A 12275-nucleotide genomic window follows, 5' to 3' on the forward strand; every position below is an offset into this window, starting at 1 on the left:
AAATCTGTCAGCAGACAAAATATATAAAAAAAAAATTATTTTTCATTTTTCTTTTCACAAGGTCCATGTAAGCTTAGTTTGTAGCGGCCGCTCACCTCTTCTGTCTGCTAAACATCTCCGCAGAAGCTTCACCGCATCCCTTCGCCCTTGCTTGGCGGCCTGGATAAGCCAGTCCACTGCGGCACAACTGTTCACTTCTTCGTCCTGCTCTTCAGCAAGCTTCAAGTAGTATTTTCCTAGCTGTAATAAAATGAAAATTAGATAAATTATCTAGCAATTATAAAAGGATAACTTCAGTTGCGAACGCTATGCATTTTTAAAAAAAAATGTTTACACCATCATGACAAAAATAAAAAGAAATTTGTTTTCAATGGGGAGATGACTCTCTAGGAACAAAGGATCAGGAATAACAAAACTTAACATGTCCCCCCAATCTGATGTCAGGTGTGAAGAGTAGGAACATAGTAATTTTAGGCTAACCACGCTAAATCTGTCCTGATCACATGTGGACACCTAAACATGAGGCACATATATAATATCCAACAAATAGATAATGTACCGTATATAGTCACAAAATGGAGAAACACACACACAAATCACTTTTGTACTGGATGTAAAAACCCCAATAATAGGGGGCCCCGTTTAATGTTTGGTATGGAGCTGGTCGCCACTATACAGGTTAAGGACAACATTTATAAGACCACAGGTTTTAGAATTTCAAGGACGACGCACCTTATATTAATGGGATGGCTATAGTAAAGGTCATCATGAGGGACATGAAATGTGACTTGTGTGACTTACGACATACGAGAAGGACTGAAGGAAGTGGCGAGAGGAACCCGAGATGGTCACAGACGTGCCGCGGCATTAACAAGCAGCGCTGGTAAGAGTCACCAGAGGACAAGTAGTACATGTAAGATGGGTCTGAACATCGGGTCAGAAACGTTATAAAAGGTTAATAATATCGCCATAAATTGGTTTATAGGAATGACTTTCAGCAGTAACTTTGCGTAGGTTCTGTTGTGAAAGCAGATTCCACCCTTTACGTGAAGGACATACTGGAAGTATGTAAAGCTAGTCCTAGCCAAAAGTTTTGAGACTGACAAATTTTGTTTTTCACTACAAAGTAATTCCTTGGCATTAAAAATAACTAAATCCAACTGAATTTCACCAGACACAAAATATTGCCCTACTCCTTTGCAGTGATGATCTGGTTTGCTCGGGAGAAAGTGTTATCGAGGACAAGGCAGCTGAAGTGATTTACTCAGCCTCACAGTGATAAGAGCAAATAAGTATAAACTTCTGCCACTTTATAATATACACTGTAGTACTATCAAGGCACATGGGGGGGATAAAAAAAATGCAGAGGTTGCCCAAAACATGAAGCTGGCTGTGCCCAATGCATTATTGTTATGTGGAATGTAACCGGCTCATGAAAAATCACCAGAGTATCATGGAGTAACGTAACACACCCTAGTCATAATAAACTGTTCACAACCATAAAAAAAAAAGTAACACAACGTACATAGATGGTGGCGGCTCTGTGAACAGGTTTGGGCCTTGTGCACATGCGATTATAGGGCCAATCCGGAGTCAGTGTGTCGGATGATAGAGAATATATATATGTGTGTGTGTGTGTGTGTGTGTGTGTGTGTGTGTGTGTGTGTGTGTGTGTGTGTGTATCTATATACAATTTTTTCACTATATCTATCTATCTATCTATCTATTCTCGTCTCCCAAGAGGAAAGCTCTGTACATTTGGCCCATGGAAAATCATCATACTGGCCCCAGAAAAAATTATTACTACGATGTGGTGTAATGCAGCATCCTGAATGCCTGACCCTCTGATAAAACGTTAAATGCTGACTTTTTACACTGATCTTCAGGAATTAGAGGAGACAATAAGAACACGATCTCCATCCCATGTGTCAGGGTTTTCAGGTCAGGTGCCATATACACAGTGTGACTATCAGACAGAGTTGCGGCACGGAATTATCTGGCTCCAGTTATTACAGTCCCACAGGCTATTGTTGTTACCTCGCTCTGGGCTTTTGCCTCCCCAGCTTTGGCTTTTTCCAGCAGTTCCTGAAAAGTCACTTCATGATCCTCGTTCATGGTTTCTGCAACAGGAAAAAAAAAAAAACCCTAAAACTATTATATTTGCATTTCATTAGTTTTTGTTTGCTTTCAAATTAAAAAAAAAAAAAAAAAGGAGAACTAACTTCAATAATCAGTGTGTCATGCTGCAGAGGGGATGAATCCACCGAGTCCCCACATATTAGCCCCCAGGTCCGGTAGGACGTTCATGGATTTTGGTTACGGTTGTAGATTCCCCACACGGTTGTGAAAAGGAACCTTCATGACAAACTTTTTGTATAGTAATAATGGAAATGTACAGGAGGGTTGGGCACGGTATGGTATCATGGCGTCAATGTATGACACTAGCATGTATATGGACACTGTCACACGATATGGGCCTCCACCATTGTCAGAGTGCTAGGCCGCGGCTTAGAAGAATCCATGGCTGATGTTTTTTGGCACAAGGTTAGAGAGGGCTGGGTATTTATAAAGCTGCAAATTTGCATCACCCGGCCTTTCCCAACGATGATAATGACATTTTTTTTTAATCAAAAATACAAAGGAAATGTGTCATCTTTATCTTTAGGCCTTTTAGCGATCACGTAATCTTCAACTTGCTTAACTGTTCACAATAACAGTAATTTTATCCAGGGGTGCCCAAACTTTTACACGCCACTGTACTTGGATATTAGTTACCCAGTTAGCGTTTTGCAGCACGTGGTAACGCAAAAACCATAGATAAAATAGTAAAAAAACAAGACACAAAAGCGTGGAAGAATAATGGCCGTCATGTTTATTTAGGGTAACTGAAAAGTCGATTAAAATATTTAATAAATGAATAACCGATAAATTAATCGCAATACTAAACCAATCCACCCAGAAAACTGGGCGATTTTTCCCTCAAATAATACAACACGACAAAGGAGATAAACATTAACCCCTTTCTGACATGGGACGTACTATCCCGTCGAGGTGGGGTGGGCCCCCATGACCACGGACGGGATAGTACGTCCAGCGCGATCGGCGGCGCTCACGGGGGGAGCACCGCCGATCGCGGCCGGGTGTCAGCTGTTTATCGCAGCTGACATCCGGCACTATGTGCCAGGAGCGGTCACGGACCGCCCCCGGCACATTAACCCCTGGCACACCGCGATCAAAGATGATCGCGATGTGCCGGCGGTATAGGGAAGCTTCCCGCAGGGAGGGGGCTCCCTGCGGGCTTCCCTGAGCCCCCCGCAGCAACGCAATGTGATCGCGTTGCTGCGAGGGTCTCACCTCCCTCCCTGCTTCCTCCAGCCCCGGATCCAAGATGGCCGCGGATCCGGGTCCTGCAGGAGGGAGGTGGCTTCACAGAGCCTGCTCAGAGCAGGCACTGTGAAGCCTGCAGCACTGTAAGTCAGATCAGTGATCTGACAGAGTGCTGTGCAAACTGTCAGATCACTGATCTGTGATGTCCCCCCCTGGGACAATGTAAAAAAGTTAAAAAAAAAAAAATTCAAAATGTGTAAAAAAAAATAAAAAAAATATTCCTAAATAATGAAAAAAAAATATATATATTATTCCCATAAATACATTTCTTTATCTAAATAAAAAAAAAAAAAACAATAAAAGTACACATATTTAGTATCGCCGCGTCCGTAACGACCCGACCTATAAAACTGGCCCACTAGTTAACCCCTTCAGTAAACACCGTAAGAAAAAAAAAAAAAACAACGAGGCAAAAAACAACGCTTTATTATCATACCGCCGAACAAAAAGTGGAATAACACGCGATCAAAAAGACAGATATAAATAACCATGATACCGCTGAAAGCGTCATATTGTCCCGCAAAAAACGAGCCGCCATACAGCATCATCAGCAAAAAAAAAAAAGTTATAGTCCTGAGAATAAAGCGATGCAAAAATAATTATTTTTTCTATAAAATAGTTTTTATCGTATAAAAGCGCCAAAACATAAAAGAATGATATAAATGAGGTGTCGCTGTAATCGTACTGACCTGAAGAATAAAACTGCTTTATCAATTTTACCAAACGCGGAACGGTATAAACGCCTCCCCCAAAAGAAATTCATGAATAGCTGGTTTTTGGTCATTCTGCCTCGCAAAAATCGGAATAAAAAGCGATCAAAAAATGTAACGTGCCCGAAAATGTTACCAATAAAAACGTCAACTCGTCCCGCAAAAAACAAGACACCACATGACTCTGTGAACCAAAATATGGAAAAATTATAGCTCTCAAAATGTGGTAACGCAAAAAATATTTTTTGCAATAAAAAGCGTCTTTCAATGTGTGACGGCAGCCAATCATAAAAATCCGCTAAAAAACCCGCTATAAAAGTAAATCAAACCCCCCTTCATCACCCCCTTAGTTAGGGAAAAATTAAAAAAATTTATTTATTTCCATTTTTCCATTAGGGTTAGGGTTAGGGCTAGGGTTAGGGTTTGGGCTAGGGTTAGGGCTAGGGTTAAGGCTACAGTTAGGGTTGGGGCTAAAGTTAGGGTTAGGGCTATGGTTAGGGATAGGGTTAGGGCTACAGTTTGGGTCGGGGCTAAAGTTAGGGTTGGGGCTAGGGTTAAGGCTACAGTTAGGGTTGGGGCTAAAGTTACGGTTAGGGTTTAGATTACATTTACAGTTGGGAATAGGGTTGGATTAGGGTTAGGTGTGTGTCAGGGTTAGAGGTGTGGTTAGGGTTACTGTTGGGATTAGGGTTACTGTTGGGATTAGGGTTAGGGGTGTGTTTGGATTAGGGTTTCAGTTATAATTGGGGGGTTTCCACTGTTTAGGCACATCAGGGGCTCTCCAAACGCGACATGGCGTCCGATCTCAATTCCAGCCAATTCTGCGTTGAAAAAGTAAGACCGTGCTCCTTCCCTTCCGAGCTCTCCCGTGTGCCCAAACAGGGGTTTACCCCAACATATGGGGTATCAGCATACTCAGGACAAATAGGACAACAACTTTTGGGGTCCAATTTCTCCTGTTACCCTTGGGAAAATACAAAACTGGGGGCTAAAAAATAATTTTTGTGGGAAAAAAAAAGATTTTTTATTTTCACGGCTCTGCGTTATAAACTGTAGTGAAACACTTGGGGGTTCAAAGCTCTCACAACACATCTAGATGAGTTCCTTAGGGGGTCTACTTTCCAAAATGGTGTCACTTGTGGGGGGTTTCTACTGTTTAGGTACATTAGGGGCTCTGCAAACGCAATGTGACACCTGCAGACCATTCCATCTAAGTCTGCATTCAAATGGCACTCCTTCCCTTCCGAACCCTCCCATGCGCCCAAACAGTGGTTCCCCCCACATATGGTGTATCATCGCACTCAGGACAAATTGGGCCACAAATTTTGGGGTCCACTTTCTCCTGTTACCCTCGGGAAAATACAAAACTGGTGGCTAAAAAAATAATTTTTGTGGGAAAAATTTTTTGTTTTATTTTTACGGCTCTGCATTATAAACTTCTGTGAAGCACTTGGTGGGTCAAAGTGCTCACCACACATCTAGATAAGTTCCTTAAGGGGTCTACTTTCCAAAATGGTGTCACTTGTGGGGGGTTTCAATGTTTAGGCACATCAGGGGCTCTCCAAACGAAACATGGCGTCCCATCTCAATTCCAGTCAAGTTTGCATTGAAAAGTCAAATGGCGCTCCTTCGCTTCCGAGCTCTGCCATGCGCCCAAACAGTGGTTTACCCCCACATGTGGGGTATTGTCGTGCTCAGGACAAATTGTACAACAATGTTTGGGGTCTATTTTCTCCTGTTACCCTTGGTAAAATTAAACAAATTGGAGCTGAATTAAATTTTTTGTGAAAAAAAGTTAAATGTTCATTTTTATTTAACCCCTTACCGGCATCGGACGTACTATACCGTCCGATGCCGGCTCCCCTGCTTTGATGCAGGGCTCCGCGGTGAGCCCGCACCAAAGCCGGGACATGTCAGCTGTTTTGAACAGCTGACATGTGCCCGTAATAGGCGCGGGCAGAATCGCGATCTGCCCGCACCTATTAACTAGTTAAATGCCGCTGTCAAACGCAGACAGCGGCATTTAACTACCGCTTCCGGCCGGGCGGCCGGAAATGACGTCATCGCCGACCCCCGTCACATGATCGGGGGTCGGCGATGCTTGTGAATGGTAACCATAGAGGTCCTTGAGACCTCTATGGTTACTGATTGCCCGTCGCTGTGAGCGCCACCCTGTGGTCGGCGCTCACAGCACACGTGCAATTCTGCTACATAGCAGCGATCAGCAGATCGCTGCTATGTAGCAGAGCCGATCGTACTATGCCTGCTTCTAGCCTCTCATGGAGGCTATTGAAGCATGGCAAAAGTAAAAAAAAGTTTAAAAAAAAATGTGAAAAAAATAAAAAAAACATAAAAGTTTAAATCACCCCCCTTTCGCCCCAATCAAAATAAATCAATAAAAAAAATATCAAATCTACACATATTTGGTATCGCCGCGCTCAGAATCGCCCGATCTATCAATTAAAAAAAAGTATTAACCTGATCGCTAAACAGCGTAGCGGGAAAAAAATTTGAAACGCTAGAATTACGTTTTTTTGGTCGCCGCGACATTGCATTAAAATGCAATAACGGGCGATCAAAAGAACGTATCTGCACCGAAATGCTATCATTAAAAACGTCATCTCGGCACGCAAAAAATAAGCCCTCAACCGACCCCAGATCACGAAAAATGGAGACGCTACGAGTATCGGAAAATGGCGCAATTTTTTTTTTTTTTAGCAAAGTTTGGAATTTTTTTTCACCACTTAGATAAAAAATAACCTAGTCATGTTTGGTGTCTATGAACTCGTAATGACCTGGAGAATCATAATGGCAGGTCAGTTTTAGCATTTAGTGAACCTAGCAAAAAAGCCAAACAAAAAACAAGTGTGGGATTGCACTTTTTTTGCAATTTCACCGCACTTGGAATTTTTTTCCCGTTTTCTAGTACACGACATGCTAAAACCAATGATGTCTTTCAAAAGTACAACTCGTCCCGCAAAAAATAAGCCCTCACATGGCCAAATTGACGGAAAAATAAAAAAGTTATGGCTCTGGGAAGGAGGGGAGCGAAAAACGAACACGGAAAAACGAAAAATCCCCTGGTCATGAAGGGGTTAAACATTCAAAAAATTCCTGTGAAGCACCAGAAGGGTTAATAAACTTCTTGAATATGGTTTTGAGCACCTTGAGGGGTGTAGTTTTTAGAATGGTGTCACACTTGGGTATTTTCTATCATATAGACCCCTCAAAATGACTTCCAATGAGATGTGGTCCCTAAAATAAAATGGTGTTGTAGAAATGAGAAATTGCTGGTCAACTTTTAACCCTTATAACTCCCTAACAAAAAAAAAATGTTGGTTCCAAAATTGTGCTGATGTAAAGTAGACATGTGGGAAATGTTACTTATTAAGTATTTTGTGTGACATATCTCTGTGATTTAATTGCATAAAAATTCAAAGTTGGAAAATTGCGAAATTTTCAAAATTTTCGCCATATTTCCGTTTTTTTCACAAATAAACGCAGGTAATATCAAAGAAATTTTACCATTGTCATGAAGTACAATATGTCACGAGAAAACATTGTCAGAATCACCAGGATCCGTTGAAGCGTTCCAGAGTTATAACCTCACAAAGGGACAGTGGTCAGAATTGTAAAAATTGGCCTGGTCATTAACGTGCAAACCACCCTTGGGGGTAAAGGGGTTAAAAGGGGGAGGGAGGGATCTTCGTTCTTCTGACAGGATGACGAGATAACTGGCAGCGCCTCAGATTTTTATACCTTTTCTCTTCCCGCTCTTTTTCAAAGCAGCCAATCAAAAACATGAAAAAAAGCGCCAAAAACCACCAGCTAAAACCGGAAATGACCTGCTCTTGGACTCCACAGCTTACTGCTTGACCTTGCCTCATATGAAGGGATTAACTCAAAAACCAAAACAAAAGAAACCCAATATCCATATAAAATTAAGCTAGCGTCTGTGTTACCATGAGACCCCCCTTACATCTGCGCTTCAGGGGGGCTACCATTCCCATAGACATGAGATTTACCATCTAAATGTGTATGGGGGCTCAAGACTCTCCCCCGCCAGATGATGCTGGGGAGGTGCGGGGAAAAAAGCCAATCCTTTCGTTCTCAGAGAAACTGCTGCCAAAATAATAGGTGATAATCTTTATATATATATCAAGTGGGGTCCACCAGCTGCGACCACTATTGGTGGCCAGAACTGGACACTTTACCACCTTAGAAAGGAGTGGCAGTGCGCTCGCTCGACCGCCGCTTCATTCATATTCACTCCATAAGGGGCTGAACTCTTTCTTCGGCAGCCCCACGGGAAATGATTGGAGAAGCGGTCGAGCGTGTGCACTGCCACTCCATATGGAAGAGCACAGTTGGGAGTCCCAAAATAATGGATGCCGCTGATCTAAAAAGTTAAAAGATTGCTCCAACCAGGAATACTCTTTGATTTGGTATCTGACAAAACAAGCAAGAAGTCCAATTGAAAAAAAACAAAAAAAAAAAAAAAAACACACCTTTACATGTTGGTGTATGAAAAAAATGGGGCACAGGTATGTATAATAAGGCCGAGACAATATCTAGTTGGATATTTATTGAATTTTATCATTTTAGCATATTGTCAGTTTATTTTAATACCACTTTCGGTGGGTGCATAAAAAAATAATTTGGGCCTGCCTCTTTATAACCTCATTTATTACCAACAGTCAAGACAGAATTGATTGACACCAGAGAAGAAAACGTAAAACCACACAGCAAGTGACCAATTTACTGGGGCTGACTGCAGAAGTTATATGACCTCCGATTGCCAAATACATGCTGACCAGTGGTCGTTTACTGACCTGCTTAGTTGGGCTTAAGAATGTGCCGTGCACACAGAACAAAATGAACATTAAGGGGAATCTGACATCAGGTTTTTGCTATATAATCTGAGAGCGGCAGGATGTAGGGACAGAGAACCTGATTCCAACAATGTGTCACTATTGTTATTGATTTAATAATCTCTTGCTGATAAAACGCTGATTTTATCACTACATGACTAGGTGTCCCGTGACTCCTAGTCCAATCCCGCCCCTTCCCCCCACTGATAGTATATTGACAGAATCCTGCCAATGAGTAGTGTGGGCGGGGTTCTACAGGGCTCAGCATTTAAAGCTCTGCTGCAGCGGAGAAAATACGTACGCTACTCACCTGGTAGCAGTGTTTTTTCAGGAGCCATGACAGCACAACGAGAGAGGGGATCCGCCCTTCAGGGACAGGAAACCTACAGACATAAAAAGGGCGGTACCTCTCTCCCACATCAGTTGTTTCCAGAGCATGAGAGGACCACCTTGGTTAGTAACACAGATGCAGCATATAGATAAGATAAATACATTTTATTATGCAAGTGAACATGGAATTTAACGAAAAACCAACAGTGTTGAATTATCCAAAAATATAGGGTAGGGAATCTAAGAGTGCTGTCATGGCTCCTGAAAAAACACTGCTACCAGGTGAGTAGCGTACGTATTTATTCAGTCGCCATGACAGCACAACGAGAGACTTTCAGAGACGAAAGATTTAGGGGGGGGATAATAGCTTCTAGCACTCTTCTCCCAAACGTAAGGTCCGAGGAACTACCCAGATCTAATCTGTAGTGTCTAAGAAAGGTAGAAGGAGAAGACCATGTGGCCGCCTTACATATGTCTTCGATCGATACTTCTGACCTCTCCGCCCAGGAAGATGCTACGGCCCGCGTGGAGTGTGCCTTTATACCATCTGGAACTTCGTTGCCACCTGCTGTATAAGCGAGAGAGATCGCCTCCCTAATCCATCTGGCTAGAGTGTTTTAGATACTCTAAGACCCTTCCTCACTCCTTGATAGGCTACAAACAGGGAGTTTTCTTTTTTCCAGGCATCTGAAACTGCAATATATCTAAGGAGGCATCTTCTTACATCTAAGGAATGAAATTTACGTTCCTTATTATTAGCAGGATTAGAGCAAAATGAGGGTAGAACTACCTCCTGTACCCTGTGGAATTTTGACGCAATTTTAGGAAGATATAGGGGATCGGGTTTCAATATTACCCTATCCTCCCTAACCTGCATGTATGGTGGATGTCTGGAGAGTGCCTGCAGATCACTAACCCTTCTAGCAGATGTGAGTGCAACCAACAGGGCTGTTTTGATTGAAAGGATTTTTACAGGGATGGTATCAATAGGCTCGAATTGGGCTTGCGTTAGGGCTGAGAGAACAAGATTTAGATCCCATGGGACTAACATTTGTTTAATGATTGGCCTGGACCTAGTGACTGCTTTAAAAAAACCTAGATATCCTGTGATTACTGGCTAAGTTAAGATTGTATAATGCCCCCAGAGCTGACACCTGAACTCTAAGAGTACTTGTGGCCAAGCCCATCTCTAGGCCTTTTTGTAAAAATTCGAGAATCTGATTTATACATGGTTTTTGGTCAATCTGAGCCCCTGAATATGATAGAAATTTTCTCCACACTCTAACATAGATGTTCGTTGTAGAGGGTTTCCTACTTTTAAGGAGTGTATTTACTAAATTCTGAGAGAATCCCCTTCCCCTTAGTAAGGACCTCTCAAGTTCCATGCCGCAAGGTGTAAGTTGGCTACTTGAGGATGGAGGATTGGCCCTTGGGAGAGCAGGTCTGGTAGCTCTGGAAGAATCCATGGTTGGCAGACAGACATCTTCCTCAGCCAAGGAAACCAAGATATCTTGGGCCAAAATGGGGCTATCAAGATTACCTGGGCCCTGTCCTCCCGAATCTTCCTCAGAACTAAAGGAATTAGATTTAGAGGGGGAAAAGCATATGCGAGCCTGAAGCGCCAAGATACCAGCAGAGCGTCCACAGCGTATGGGTTGTCTTTTGGATTTAGGGAGCAGAATTGGTGTAATTTTTTGTTCCCCCTGCTGGCAAAAAGGTCTATCTCCGGACAACCCCATAACTGAATGATCTGCTTGAAGACGGCTGGATTTAGCGACCACTCTCCCTGTCTGAGTTCGTTGCGGCTTAGATAGTCGGCTTTGGTATGGATACTTCCTTTTATATGAAGCGCCGTCAGGGAGAGAAGATGTACTTCGGCCACCTGAAAGATATGATTTCCAACCTCCATCAATGAACTGGATCGTGTGCCACCTTGACGATTAACGTAGGCCACGGTTACCCGATTGTCCGATAATAGCCTGACGTGTCGACCCTGTAGGGGTACAAGGAATTTATTTAAGGCATGTTTTACAGCCAACAGCTCTTTTAGATTGGAGGAAGAGTCCTGTTCAGACTGAGGCCATAGCCCCTGAACCCAATCCTCCCTTAAGTGAGCCCCCCATCCCTTAGGGCTAGCGTCCATAGTCAATACCCTAGATACATGATTTATCCAAGGGACCCCCCTGCGTAGATTCGAAGTGTGAGTCCACCAAACAATGGAATGTGTAGTCTCCGCAGAAAGTGTAAATTTACTATCGAGGTGAGTTTTTAGACGACGGGAATTGTGTAGAACGTCCCACTGTAGAGCCCTTGTGTGGAACTGGGCCCAGAGAACCGCCGGGATACAGGACGTAAGAGAACCTAAGAGAGACATCGCACTTCTGACCGATACTAAGGGATTACCAATTGCCCTGGTGACCAATCGTTCAACCTTAGCAACCTTTGCGTCCGGCAGGCGACATTCCTGCTGACTAGAGTCTATAATATATCCCAGGAACTCTTGTACTTTTAGGGGCTGAAGACGCGACTTTTTGAAATTGATTATCCAGCCCAACTCGTGTAAAGCTGTCATGACCTTCTGTAGTTGGTCTTTGCAATGTGACTGAGTGACCCACAATTAGCAAATCATCCAGGTATGGGATTACTAATATGTCTTGTTCATGCAAGTGCGCCATAACCTCCACCATGATTTTTGTGAACACCCGGGGTGCAATAGTGACTCCGAAGGGAAGTGCCTGATACTGAAAATGTTCTATCGTGCCGGCTAGTGAAACTGCCACCCTAAGAAACCTCTGATGATCTACATGTATTGGAACATGGTAGTAGGCGTCTTTGAGATCTAAGACAACCATAAAATAATGGTTAAAGAGTAATTTTATTGCTGTCTTAACATAGTAACATAGTAACATAGTTAGTAAGGCCGAAAAAAGACATTTGTCCATCCAGTTCAGCCTATATTCCATCATAATAAATACCC

General features: G+C 42.8%; 1 protein-coding gene across 5 annotated transcripts in view; it reads right to left on the reverse strand.

Moving 5' to 3' along the window:
- The window catches only part of WFS1 (wolframin ER transmembrane glycoprotein), a 54861-nt gene that overhangs the window by 27585 nt on the left and 15001 nt on the right, over positions 1 to 12275 (reverse strand). For 4 of the 5 annotated variants that reach the window (XM_069744807.1, XM_069744808.1, XM_069744810.1 and 1 more), the window contains exons 3-4: positions 2038 to 2120; positions 96 to 240 (exon numbers count right to left, since the gene is read on the reverse strand). In XM_069744807.1, the coding sequence (XP_069600908.1) occupies positions 96 to 240; positions 2038 to 2120 (228 nt within the window). Of the gene's footprint in view, positions 1 to 95; positions 241 to 2037; positions 2121 to 9278; positions 9345 to 12275 lie in introns of those variants that run through there. The other variant, XM_069744811.1, reaches the window with a different exon arrangement.

This window comes from Ranitomeya imitator, chromosome 1, assembly GCF_032444005.1.
Source record: "Ranitomeya imitator isolate aRanImi1 chromosome 1, aRanImi1.pri, whole genome shotgun sequence".
NCBI classification, from domain to species: Eukaryota; Metazoa; Chordata; class Amphibia; order Anura; family Dendrobatidae; genus Ranitomeya; species Ranitomeya imitator.